The sequence below is a fragment of the Chlamydotis macqueenii genome, chromosome 1 (genome assembly GCF_036417535.1).
Source record: "Chlamydotis macqueenii isolate bChlMac1 chromosome 1, bChlMac1.mat, whole genome shotgun sequence".
Taxonomy (NCBI): Eukaryota; Metazoa; Chordata; class Aves; order Otidiformes; family Otididae; genus Chlamydotis; species Chlamydotis macqueenii.
Window position 1 is genome coordinate 85,615,450 of NC_141556.1, and position 14,082 is coordinate 85,629,531.

General features: G+C 40.9%; 1 protein-coding gene across 2 annotated transcripts in view; it reads left to right on the plus strand.

Moving 5' to 3' along the window:
* LOC104482467 (ephrin type-B receptor 5) overlaps positions 1–12,044 on the plus strand; it is an 81,819-nt gene extending 69,775 nt beyond the window's left edge. For both annotated transcript variants that reach the window (XM_086759043.1, XM_086759051.1), the window contains 11 exons: positions 393–517; positions 1,644–1,806; positions 2,614–2,728; positions 5,910–5,965; positions 6,079–6,198; positions 6,597–6,844; positions 7,743–7,958; positions 8,413–8,562; positions 8,712–8,905; positions 10,126–10,281; positions 11,293–12,044. In XM_086759043.1, the coding sequence (XP_086615169.1) occupies positions 393–517; positions 1,644–1,806; positions 2,614–2,728; positions 5,910–5,965; positions 6,079–6,198; positions 6,597–6,844; positions 7,743–7,958; positions 8,413–8,562; positions 8,712–8,905; positions 10,126–10,281; positions 11,293–11,401 (1,652 nt within the window). In that variant the 3' untranslated portion in view covers positions 11,402–12,044. The remainder of the gene's footprint in view (positions 1–392; positions 518–1,643; positions 1,807–2,613; positions 2,729–5,909; positions 5,966–6,078; positions 6,199–6,596; positions 6,845–7,742; positions 7,959–8,412; positions 8,563–8,711; positions 8,906–10,125; positions 10,282–11,292) is intronic.
* Positions 12,045–14,082: the final 2,038 nt, after the last annotated feature.

Below are 14,082 nucleotides of genomic sequence, written 5' to 3' on the forward strand. Positions count from 1 at the left end.
CGTGATCTTAGAACAAGGCAGTGACACTGAACACGTTGTTATTTTGCATGTAAAAATTGCAAATTTGAAGATCAGAGTAATGTTCCAGCAACAAAATAGATGGTTTTGTAATTCCTGTGCATGATCTCTTAGATGTGGATTTCTTCATTTTCTTTCTGTCCAAGTTGTCAGTGACTGTATCTCCCAGTAGAGCAGAATTGTGCCTGGATTTCTTCTGGTTATTTTATAAATTACTTCATAATGCAAACTAAGGAAAATTAAAGGAATAGCTGACCTAACTTATTAACTCATCATGATGAATATTCAATTATAGTTCATAGTTCATATATTCAAATATAGTTCATAGTTCAGCTTATCCCTTTGCAATCTCTCCTTCCTCTCTTTTATTCCAGTCCCCTCTGCCGTCCCTATGATGCATCAGGTGAGTCGTACTACCAGTAGCATCACATTATCATGGCCTCAGCCAGACCAGCCCAATGGGATCATCCTGGATTACCAGCTACGCTACTTCGACAAGGTGAGCCAAAAGTGATGCAGTACTGATTGTTTTATAGCGGTTATGTTGAAGAGAACAGGGAAATCTTCTGTCTGGGAGGTGCAGACGTGGATCGGGATGGATAAGGTGGAAAAAAATATTTCAATTATGAAGGAAGAACAAGCTCTAGCAAAATCAGAAATTCATAATATACGCTTCATCTAACATCAGTCCATCTGCATTTCCCAACTTAGAACCATCTAGGGACAATGCAAATTAAAAAAGAGAAGACATTTGTAGCTAATCTAAAAAGCTATGGCTAATAACCCCAAGTGTAGCACCAGCTGACACAGGTCACAGTGGAAGGAGCTGAAGTTTCCAAATGTGTATATTGGAATTAGATTTACTGCAACATTCTGTCATGTGTTTGTGGAGGGAAGTCCTGTGTCTCCATTTGTGCCTGGACAGACATCTCTAAGAAATTTTGGGAGGAAGAGTGGACTCTTCAATTCACGAAGTGACAGATATCAGTTACCTGTTTATGTGCTGGAATTACAGGGTGGCACATATAAAATTGTTCTCCATTCACATCTTACATGACTTCTGATCCATCTGATTTGAGGGGAAGAGGTACGGAGGGCTGTTCAGACAAGCTCACATTCCATATTCTTGATCTTTCACATAAATATTTTTGCAGGAATGTACAGAGCTACTGTTTTTCTAGTGGCCTACTATTTATAAGAACATGTATAGCAGCCTCTTGGATACAGTGTTACATGTGTTCTTGCTCTCTATTGTCCTAGAAGAATACATGAGATGGGAGCTTGCAGAAGGCAAAATTTCAGGACATAATACAGCTTTTTTTACGGATATGCTTAGCAAGGAACCACAGGACAGGGTAGTTTTGTCTCTCATTTTTGTTTAGGTCAGGACTGAGAGTCTTCAGTAGAGCTTTGTGGGAAGCCCAGGCATAAAGGAATGAAAAGCAGCAGTGAGGAACAACCAGTAGTGTGTGAGGAAGTGAGGTCTGGAATAGCAGTTGTGGTTGGGAGGCTTTGTAATAGATTCAAAGAATATTGGGCCAACATGGAAAGTAGCATTCCTTAATTAGGACAGCCAGCGATGCAGGCAGAAGTCTCACCTTCCTTTTTGGTCACTGACATTCAAGGCAGAAGATGAGGATAATTCATTCACCTTGACCAGCGAAACCAACATGGCCACCATATCAAATCTGAGCCCAGGCAAGATCTATGCCTTCCAAGTACGAGCTAGATCAGCAGTGGGCTATGGCCCGTACAGTGGAAAGATGTATTTCCAGACATTAATGGGAGGTAAGTACTACCATTTTGTATTCAGATCTGCACATGATCATCTTTCACTAGTGTGTGTCCCTGAGTGTATTAGCTTATCCTCTGGAGGACTGCTGTCAGATGCTCCTACTCAACTTGTATTTCTGTATATCATAATTTGCAGATTTGTTCACCTGAAGAAGCTTCATGCAGTCAGAGCGTATTGTTTACACTACGGCCATATTCCCCAGTTGTACTCCTTGTGTGTCAGTAGAATTCTCTTTAGGAAGGTGTTACAGTACATAGCACTATACACTCCTGCAGTTTGGTCTCCAGCTGTCACAGGACTCTTAAGCTAAATGCTCTGTGGAAGTCTTAAAGCTAGGTGGTGCACAGGATATACCCTGAAGCTTGCCTTCCAGCAGTATCACCATCCATTCATACAGACAGTGACATACTACCTTGTAATACTCTCTGGTCTGGATCAAAGGTACTCACGTATGTCATCTACAAGCTAAGTTAATAGTGGACAATAGGATCAAAACCCAGGTGTAGAGCTAGCCTATACTTAAGTGGCTAATTAGGTGTCAGTGGAGCAGGGGAAGAAAAAGTGGATTCAGAGGGAGGACTGGCTTTTCAGAAGTAGGAAGGCACTGGAGAAGCACAGTGACTAAAGGAGTAAAGGGATAACCAAGCCAAGCATTTGTTGAACTGTCAGGACTAAGCTGAGAAGCAAAGAACTGGTAGGGATGGAATTATGCTTAAGACCTAGTTGAGTAGAAGGGAAACTCTAACAGTTCCTGTCCTTTGCATTTGTGTGTGTGTGTGTGTGTATGTCTTCCTTGCTAGGGGAGCGCTCGGAGATGGTGCAGGACCGACTGCCTCTTATCGTGGGCTCAGCACTCGGTGGTCTAGCCTTCCTGGTACTTGCTGCCATTGCCATCCTTGCCATCATCTTCAAGAGGTGAATTCCTTGACCTGCTCATGTGCACTGCAGACAGTGGAACTTTCTTACCCCTGCTACATAACTGTATCCCAAGGGAAACAGCCTGATCTACATTTACCCAGATGTCTTAAGATGCCGTTTTCTAATTAAGGAAAGATCCTGCCCCATTACTGCTGTCTGAGGAACCTTTCCTTGGGTAAACCTGGAGCACCTCTCCTAAGAGGACAGGCCGAGTTGGGGCTGTTCAGCCTGGAGAAGAGAAGGCTCCAGGGAGACCTTATAGTGGCCTTCCAGTACCTAAAGGGGGCCTACAGGAAAGATGGGGAGAAACTCTTCAGCGGGGTCTGTTGCGATAGGATGAGGGGTAATGGTTTTAAAATAGAGGGAGGTAGATTCAGATTAGACATTAGGAAAAAAATTTTTACCTAATGGGTACAAATTAGGGTGGTGGAACATTGAACAAGTTGCGCAGAGATATGGTAGATGCCCCATCCCTGGAAACATTCAAGGCCAGGTTGAACGAGGCTCTGAGCAACCTGATCTGGTTGAAGATGTCCCTGCTCCTTGCAGGGGGGTTGGACTAGATGAACTTTAAAGGTCCCTTCCAACCCAAAACTGTTCTATGATTCTGTAAACTGCTCATGTATTTAGCTGATATTTGGCTAGTTAGCAATATGAACACAAGGGAAGCATTTTAAAGTTGGTGCTCAAAAGGTATTTAAATGCATCACTGTAAAGACAGAACTGTAAATTGCATTTTAGTCAAGCAAGTGGAGAATGAAACAACGTAGTGAAGAAGGACTGGTGGACTAAGTATTTAGATTTAGCAATTTAGATTGCTAAATACCCTTTAACCAAGAGCCAAGAGACAATAGCTCATTTGCTGAAGAATAAAATCTGTACGACCGCAATGTTTCCATGGAACACTGACTTGTATGTAGAAATTAAAGAAAGCAAATACCACTTCCCATTTTGGAAAGAAAAAAAGGACAGAAAAGTCAATGTAGAGAGAATCTGTTATGGCAAAAAAAAAGGACAGAAATTTTAAAGAGAAAGAAAAAAAAGTAAGAGTTGCTACTTTTGTAGAGGTACAAAAGTAAACAATGAAGGTTTTGTTATTTGAAGAAAAGAAACCCTACTCCTTGAATTTACTGAGTTTGAACTTAATCCCCTAGACTGTCAGTAACAAATTTCTGTATCTTTGCTCTACTCTGCCTCTGCACAAGAGGGACTTTTTAGCTTTTTCTACTGACCTAAAGAAATGTATAAACTACTTAACTTTAGAAAGTGACATCTAATTATTTCTTTTTTGTTCTCTTCCATTTTCTACATTTGTTTTCTCCTTCTGTGTATGTTCTCTTTTAATATTTTTCTTTCTGGAAGGAAAAGACTTATCAAATATTGTTACATTTGCGTTGTTGCCTCCTTTTGTAGCTTTGAACTGTTAAAAATATAATTTCTTGTTACAGCTGGAAATGTGATATTATGTGCACAACTCAATAAAGCATATATTTTTCTAAAAAAAGGTCAAACCCAGAATAAATTAATATTACCAAAACTGTGTTGTGGAAAGACGTTAATGGGTTCCTGTAAATGTATCTACATAAAAGGAAACATCATAAAAATAGATTCGTTTATACTTGAAGGATCATGTGCAATTAATAGACAGTTCAGAAAAAGCAGAGATACTAAATTTCTATTTTAATTTTTTCCTTGATACTAAAAGTAAGTTTGAAGATATAGGAAATGAGGAACATCACAGGAAATGAATAGTTTTTTAAAAGGTTGAATAGATATAGAGACAAATGCTATAATTTTAACCTGATTTGTAAATTATTGGTACACATTTTCCATACAATATGAAATACCTATTTTAGCCAATTTGGGGTGATGAAAAACCATTAGTATGTCAGGTAACCTGTAAAAAACCCTGAGAATGTGTACATGACTTTAAGATGCAACAGCAGCGTTAGAGCTCTTAGGTCCCCAGCAAAGCCAATTTCTTTCCACAACAGAATAGATTTTGAAGGTAGCACTATCAGTGTTTTTGCAATCTTGGCAGAATTGAAAGAAGTAAGCCTGACAAGTAAGAATAATCACAAAGTTACATGTTAGAATTACAGAATTTTTTATGTTCGTAAAGAAAAGTAACAGCGTTTCATGATAATCTCTCTTCAGGTGCTCATTCACTCAGCAACTAGAAGATCTTATGCTGAAACAGCAAAGCTTATGAATTAACATAAATCCATGCATACAGCAGGGATACTACAGGATACCACAGGGTTTGATTTAAAATCTGATCTAGTTAATATGATTTAGAAAAGATTGTAAACTGGCATGAATTGTACATTTTTGGAAACAAAAAATGAACATGGCTGGGAACAAAGGAAGTGACTTGAAAATGGAAAATACATTTAGAGCAAACCAAGAATAGGATGAAACTTATAAAACAACGAGATCATGTGGGGAAAATAATTGCCTGAATCACATACATTTAAGAGGAGAATGAAATCTGAGAAACGCCTATGCTGAGAAGGACCTGTGCCTACTGGAAATTATATGCATATATGCAATAAATATTACAATAGTAAAGACTGTACCTATTGCATGTACACATGCAAAAATCACATCATGGAACAGATTTCTATCCATCTGGCTTTGTGTGGTTGGTTTTGGGTGCCATACTTATGAAAAGAATAGTCAAAGTAAATGCTGTTAAGAGACCAGGAGAAAAAACAAAGAAGAATTAATCTTTGAGGAAAATTTATACAAATTAAGCATTAGAGTAAATGGCTGGTAGAATGTTTTTGAAGAACTTAAAAGATATCACAGGAGATGCCTTAGATTAGTATTGAAAAGAATTATTTGTTGTAATTAAATGAAATTAAAATGCAAATTTAGCCTGAATAGCATGGAAACTTCTAAGACAGTAATGTTAAACTATAATATATTTTTTTCTGAATAATCCTGGAGGCCCTGTCATTTGTCACATCTAAAGCAGGGATGCAAACAGTGGTGTAAAAGCTAACACATAGAAAACAAGCATGTGCTGGTTATCAAACGATGGGCAGGATCTTAACACCCATCTTTTATCGCGAAATTCAAGGATTCTCTGAGTCTTACACTGAGAAGACTACTCCAGCATCCTGTGAAAGCCTCTTGTGTGTGTTTTGACTGTCCTTTCCTTTATGTCCTGCAGTAAAAGGCGAGAGACTCCGTATACAGACCGCCTGCAGCAGTATATCGGTGCACGAGGTAAGTGTTCTTGAGCAACAGATGGCAAGGGCGTATCTCTTTTCAGGACTCATTAACACCAATGTATCTCGGTTTGATTCTGGTGCTGTTTTGGGCTGTCTCCTTCACTGCAGGACTTGGAGTGAAGTATTACATTGATCCTTCAACCTATGAAGATCCCAATGAAGCTATTCGAGAATTTGCCAAGGAGATTGATGTGTCCTTCATCAAGATTGAGGAGGTCATTGGATCAGGTAGTGTGAGAATTTGCAGATTTTGAAGTGCCTTCTTGTTCATCTTGAGACTGGGCACACTACTGACCTGAAGTGGACCTAACCATGGTACATCAAGTGTCTCAGGATAGCTAACCTTCATTTTTACCAAAATTCATCTTAACCTAGTTACCCTTAGATGCTGGCTCCAAAACACCCTTTGAAGACTCAGAACTCCTAATTTGAACCCTGAAGATGTAGTCTCCAACCTGCCTGAATTCAGAGCCTTCATCAAGAACTTTACCTTAATCCAAACAGTCCAAGTAACCCTATTTCCAAGCAGCGCCTGGAGTCTTCCACAGTAGAATGTTTTAGTGCACCTGATTAAAATTCTTTGCTGTATTTCCTTACTTGAGGTGTGTTTCTTCCCTCCCTGACAGGAGAGTTTGGAGAGGTGTGCTTTGGGCGCCTAAAACACCCAGGGAAGCGTGAATACACAGTAGCTATTAAGACCCTGAAGTCAGGTTACACAGATGAACAACGGCGGGAGTTCCTGAGCGAGGCCAGCACCATGGGGCAATTTGAGCATCCCAATGTCATCCATCTGGAGGGTGTGGTCACAAAGAGCCGACCAGTCATGATTGTCACAGAGTTCATGGAGAATGGATCACTGGATTCCTTCCTCAGGGTACCACAACCAGAGTCTCCCACAACCGTTACCTCTTCATCTTGCTGTGTGCCAGTCTCAGATCTGATAATTTTGCCTGTCCTCCTTCTTCACTTCTGTCTCTATAAGTCTTCAGTTGCCCTCTTCAGGTGCAATAGAAATAATAGCAAATTACCAGAGTATGTGGTTTTGGGCCAACATGGTGAAAATATTCCAAAAGCTTACCCATCATATAAAATTTATTTTAGACTTCTCCAGCTCAAATAATTAATGGTAAAGAGTACTAAGTTGTTTATCTTTGTATACAGCTCTTTATGTGCATGCTCCAAAGTTTGCCTTTCTAATAATGTTATTCAAACTTTATTCCACTGAATGTTTTCAAATTTCAACATTGTAATGAAGTAATGAAATGTAGTATTTTTTGACTCAGTTTCCAGTGTTTTTTCTAGTAAAGAAACATAAACACAGACATTTTTGTAGTATAGATGCTTCACTTACCTTTTTCTTAACTTATTCATATGCTAATTCAACCACAAATGCTTTGGCTGATATATTTTGAGAAGCACATGAACCCATTGTAAAGATCTTAAACAGTAAAATTGTATTTGTCTGCTCCCATTCATTTAGCCATCTTAGTAGTTAATGAGACTAGATGTAGGATACTAAAGGAGGATATCACCACAAGATGAGTTTTGTCTTCAGCAAAAGGTCACTAGTGTCTGACTTAATTTGAGATTCGTTGCCTTATGCCCACCCTCCTTTCTTATTTGCTGTCCCTGAACCTCCAGATTTTGATTGAAGTTAAGATGTGTGTTCTCTAACTTCATAATCCACCCTGTGACCTTGCTCTCTGTTAGCCTTCCCTGTTGGCTTCATGTTCTGTGGTCATAAAAGCCTATGTTTGCCTCCTTACTTGCAGCAGAAGGAGGGGCAGTTTAGTGTGTTACAACTGGTGGGAATGCTACGGGGGATTGCAGCTGGCATGCGCTACCTTTCAGACATGAACTATGTACATCGTGACCTGGCAGCACGTAACATCTTAGTCAACAGTAACCTTGTGTGCAAGGTGTCAGACTTCGGTTTGTCCCGCTTTCTGGAGGATGATGCTTCAAATCCCACCTATACTGCAGCTCTGGTGAGTTACCACTATAGAGTGAGCTATTTTTTTCTGTGTTCTTCTTGATTTGGTGTACCCTTTTTAGTCCATCTTAAGATCAGAGAGACCAGTAGGGTAGAGCCTTCTATCTTGTGGGCTATCTGTTTCAAACCAGTAAAAACAAAAAATAACTCAATATCTAATCCACTCTGACATGTGAAATGGAAATGCTGCAAAGAAGAGCTATAAAAGCTAAAACCTATTACATCATGGGATTTGTAGCAGCAAGGAGGCATGATTCTGTATTTTCATCCATATATGTCAATAGAACGTAGTTTGAATTTAAACCAACAATGTCTACAAGACAACATCAACTGGACAAACACTCCATGCTCAGAGTTGTGTTGTGCTACTGGCATCTGATCAGTGATGTCATTTGCACAAACAGTCCTTATCTCACTAACATTCTGGTTGCTCTCTGGCTGCTTTCTAGGGCTGCAAAATCCCCATCCGTTGGACTGCCCCTGAAGCTGTACAGTATCGCAAGTTCACCTCCTCCAGTGATGTCTGGAGCTATGGCATTGTCATGTGGGAGGTGATGTCCTATGGTGAAAGGCCTTACTGGGACATGTCCAATCAGGATGTAAGTTTTAGATGTGGTGAGAACATATATCTGCCTCTCTGTCATGTATCAATTCAAGTAGAAGAAAGTCATACACTACCAAGTGGTGGAAGCTTGTTTGTCTTTTATTTTCCCAGCTGTGATAAAGCTTTGTTTTCCTTTCACTGCAGGTAATTAATGCCATCGACCAGGACTATCGCCTGCCACCACCCCCAGACTGCCCAACTGTTCTGCACCTGCTGATGCTTGACTGCTGGCAGAAGGAGCGGGTCCAGAGACCCAAATTTGAGCAAATAGTCAGTGCCCTAGATAAAATTATCCGGAAACCATCTGCCCTCAAAGCCACTGGCACTGGGAGCAGCAGGTGAGATGAGGATTTAGTGCAAAATAATAGGGCTTGTGTCTTGGTAGGCATCATGAGGAAAAGAAAGCAGTGAATCAGGCTATACAGTATTTTTTCCAACACTCTTACCTGAAAATGGAAACAAATAGGAAGAAAAAAAAAAGAGGGAGAGGATTGGAGGAACTGTATTACTTAATAAGTGATAAGGAGCTGTGAGTGCTGAATGTGAGGGGAGATAAACCTCATGATGAGGTGCACTGAGGATGAACAAGAGCAAGGGATGTTATGGAATGAAGAGAGGGATACATCTGGGTGCAGCTACCCAAGATATTCTGTGATCACACAATAGTCTATGATCACAAGAGGTGATGAAGGAAGAGGGAAGAAAAGACCTTAGCGTATGGAGAGAAGGAAATCTGTAGCTAAGACTAACTAGAACTGCAGCTTGCATCTGTATTTTCCAACTGTATTTTGCAGCCTGGTGGAACCAGAGGCAGGAGATCAGCAAAGGAGAGGTCTCTGGGTGGGTGAATGACACTAAGATTAGATGGTTGGTGGGCTGAAGGGTTTTTCTCCATGGTCATAAACCTTGTCTCAGTGGAATGTATTCCCCCTGATGGAGGGGAAAGCCTAGTCATGCCCAGTTTACTAAAAACAGCACCTAAAGAGAGATATAGCTTTGGCACGGATTCAGATAATGAGGAAAAGAGCAAATGCCATGTATAAACAGTCATTCTTTGGCCTTTCACTGCTATACTTTTATCTAATGGGTGTTGAAGCTGAAACAAAGTGCTTGTTGTCTCATAGGTTACTTTCTGATGCAAGGAGTGGATCTAGGAGAGGGAGAGCTAGTCACAAAGGTAAAAAGGTATAAGGTCTCATTTCTGCCTCAGAAACATCACTGCAATTCTCTGCTCAGCTAATAGATCTAGATCCAGAAAGTGTGGAAAGATACGGGGCAACAAGAAGAGAATGTGTCTAAGAGAGTCTAAAATGGTATGAAAGGATCAATTTATTGGGTTGGGTTGATTGTTTTCAAGTAGAAAAAGGAACATGGGTAGTCTAGAAACAAGGCATCCAGGTGGGACTTTAGGAGTCAGGGTATGAAGAATAAATATCATTCTTCTCCTTCATTCTGTACTCTTCAGAGGTTGCATTCTCTCCCTTTCATAACTCTTACTTTATTAGTGTGATCAGCACATGTTGATAACTTGAGTATTTAGAACATGCCTCTTTTGCAGACCATCTCAGCCTCTCCTGAGCAACTGTCCTCCAGATTTCCCTTCACTCAGCAATGCCCATGAGTGGTTGGATGCTATCAAGATGGGCCGTTACAAGGAGAATTTTGACCAGGCTGGTCTGAGTACATTTGATGTCATATCACGCATGACTCTGGAGTAAGTAGAGGGGCAGAAAGCGGCAAATACCAGGCACTGAGTTTTCCATGCAGAAACTGGAAGCAGTTTGAGAAATATTTAATAAGGGCTATTTGGAGAATGCATACGTATTAAAAAGGAGAGGGAAGCCAGAGCAAAGTAGCTACTGTTTCTTACATCTTATTAGGGTGTCTGAACACCCTCCATACCACTGTGCATTTGTAATCTGTTTCTATAAGCACTAATACTGATCCCATGTACACTACAAAACATACTGTCAGCATTGCAGAGAGACTGTTACATCAGAATGCTCATGACACCTGCCACAGGTAATAACCACTTTTAAGGGGATGTGTAGAATCAGCCATGCCACATACTGGGTTGAAGTGTTATGTAGAAGACAGGAGCCAGGAAAATGTTTAGAATTACAGAATCACAGAGTGGTTTGGGTTGTAAGGGACCTTTAAAGATCATCTAGTTCAACAACCCTGCTATGGACAGGGAGTTGTTTACTAGATCAGGTTGCTTAGAGCCCCATCCAACTTGACCTTGAACACTTCCAATGATAGGGCATCCACAGCTTCTCTCGGCAGCCTGCTCCGATGTCTCATCACCCTCATCATAACAAAACAGCTGCCCCTTGTCCTGTCACTATAAGCCATAGTAAAAAGTCTCTCTCCATATTTCTTGTAAGCCCCCTTTATATATATTAAAAGGCTGCAAAAAGGTCTCTCCAGAGCCTTCTCTTCTCCAGGCTCAGCAATGCCAGTTCTCTCGCATCACAGGAGAGGTGTTCCAGCCCTCTGATCATTTTTATGGTCCATTTCCACTGCTGCTTTTTGTATCATAAGCTACCAAGTTCTGCCAACACCACCTCCACCCACGCATTTGCCAAGCAAAAGCAGAAGCCTTGTCAACTGTTTCTCAGACAAAGATGATATCCATACACATTGATTTGGATCTACAGGGAAATGGACTGGGACTGTTCAGAACACAATTTTAACACCTTTCACATCCTCTGTTCTCTTGCAGAGATATCCAGCGTATTGGCATCACCCTCGTTGGTCACCAGAAAAAGATTCTAAACAGCATCCAACTCATGCGAGTCCATATGAATCAGCTTGAACCAGTTGAAGTGTGATGTTTACACCATCATAATTCCACTAGTCTCAAACTCTGGAAAGGTTCTGGGGGAATTGAGAGGGATGTTCACTGTACGAAAAAGAGAGGTGTTAGTATGCTACTTGAAGACTTGATGCAACCAGAGAGTGCATTACATGTGCACCCATGTACACTACATGTCCTGTTCCATGAACAAAAAAAAAGCCTTGCTATGATTTGAAAGCAGAGCTAAATAACTGGTGGCATCTAAATGTGGCTGACATCATACACTGGGAATGGATTGGGGGAGGGAAAGTTATAATAACATGGGAAGGAGATGGAATAATAGCTTGGACAGATCACAAGCACCTGTTGCCTCTTCTCTGCCAACAAAAGGTATCAGACAACTTTAAAAAGCCATCAGTAGGTTTTATTTATGGCTGTGAGCCTAGCAAAGCTACAAAGACATAATAAAGGCAACAAAAAATGACCTTTTTTTTTTCCCGAAAGAATCCTATCATTGTGTGAGAGATTATTACTCAGATGGAGACGAGCCTCAGTGTATCAGCACTTAGTATGCCAGCTTGGTGGGGAACTCAAGTTCCAGCTAGTGCACAATATGTGGTAAGCAATAAGACATGTCACCAGGTAAAGAGGTTGAGAGTAAAAAACTCTAAATTCTATGCTATTTCATGTGTAGTTCTTGGGTCAGCTCCATGATTCAGGAGGGAAACTTACTAATCCATTGTGCTGACGCAAGGAACAGCAAATCCCTGGCTACGCATCTCTGTTTATGGGACTGCAACAGAATGAATAACAAGGATTCTTAGAATCCATCCTACTGGATCTGCAGGTGGAGAGAAAAACATAGGTTCTGCTACTCCCAAGCCCATTCTTGAGAGGAAAGGTGGAAGTTGTGATATTCTGAAATCCCAAGCACCCAGAATTTGGGTTTTGTTCTCTTGTGACCCCCTTACAGACATTGAAGAGCGTGGTAGAAAAGCATCTGAAGCCCTTTGCTGTTAAAAATACTTGCTCTTTTTCTCACCCTAACCATCAGCATCAGTGGGCACAGTTGGTTGAATATTGTTTCTGAATAAAGTGCAGACCTGCAGCAGTCAGCTCCAGTCTTCCAGTACCTCAAGGAGGCCTACAAGAAGGATGAGGAGAGGCTGCTCAGTAGGGCCTGTTGTGATAGGACGGGGGTAATGGTTTTAAAATAGAGGGGGGTAGATTTAGATTAGAAATTAGGAAAAAATTTTTTACAATGCGAGTTATAGAACACTGGAACGGGTTGCCCAGAGAGGTGGTGGAGGCCCCATCCCTGGAAACGTTCAAGGCCAGGCTGGATGAGGCTCTGAGCAACCTGATCTAGTTGGGGATGTCCCTGCTCCTTGCAGGGGGGTTGGACTAGATGATCTTTGAAGGTCCCTTCCAACTCTGACCATTCTGTGATTCTATGAAATAGGCAATGGGAACAAGGGAGGTGAAAGTCTTTCATAAATTCTTGTCAAGAGTGATCAGGGAAGGGTACCAGTTCCACAAGTCACTGCAGTCCTTAAAAAAGGAATAACAGTGTCCTTGGAGTCATCTGTGTTTTCTGTTAGAGGTGCATGAGAATGACTAGAATGACAGAGCTTATGTCTCACTTCAGACAGATTAGTGCCTGCTTAAGGAAAGATCTTGAAGAGAAGTAGAGCTTCAGGGCTGTATCTCTGTATCAGTCCCTGGGCAGGAGTGTGAAAACATGAAGCTGAGCTTGAGAGGAAAACTCGTAGGCTATATACACTTGTCCACCTCACAAACACACAGGAAGGGAAATGGAAATGGCCTTGTTAAGCAAGACCCCAATGAAGACATTGCATAAAACGGTATCTTCTTTGTGTCTAGAGAGGAAATAAGCCTAGCTGTTCCGATCAGTGCCCATCTGTTTTCTCACTGTGAACTAGTCGTCAACTTTCTACAGCTGTCAAGGTTAGACTAGCATAACTTCTGCAGATAATACTCCGGTACAGATTTAGAGGTTCCCCCAGCCAACCCAGCAATTGAAGTCTGAGAAACCACATTTGATAGAAGAGTCCCCTATGATAGGAGGTGCTCCAGAGTGGTTGCACTAGAATTGCCAACACAGTTCAGACTCTTTATTGTACCATTAGAGCAACATACGTTGGGATTTTTTTAGTTGAAGAGAGAAAATAGCAGTGCTTTCTTTCAAGATGTTAAAAAGTCAATACAAAAACAATACAAGGAAACAAGAATAAAGCATTCACAGCAGTACAAAGACAGTGTGAATATTTAAAAAACCCCACGTCAGACTAGAGTGAAACCCTAGAAAATTTGAGTCTCTTGCTTTTTAAGAGGTTTCTACAAACTTGTAACACACACAAATCCACTTACACGTATGCTGACTGACTGTCAGCTCCACCTGCAGCATCTGAGACTGAACAAGTGCTGTCTTCTTCAGAGAGCATATTGAGCACAAGATGTTGAGGGGAATCTGTGGTCTCTAGCACCTTCCATATGTATTTACCAGAGAACAACAATGCATATATGTGCATTTGTATATGAGTGTATTCTTTAAGTACTGAGGGCATTTTTGGGAAATACAGCAGGCAATGTTTTCTATGCCTTGGGTAGTCAAGATTAGTGGAGAAATCAGTGATCTAATTAGAAATTAGTGATTAGTGGAAAAATTAGTCAATCCTGTAGCCTCTTTTCAGC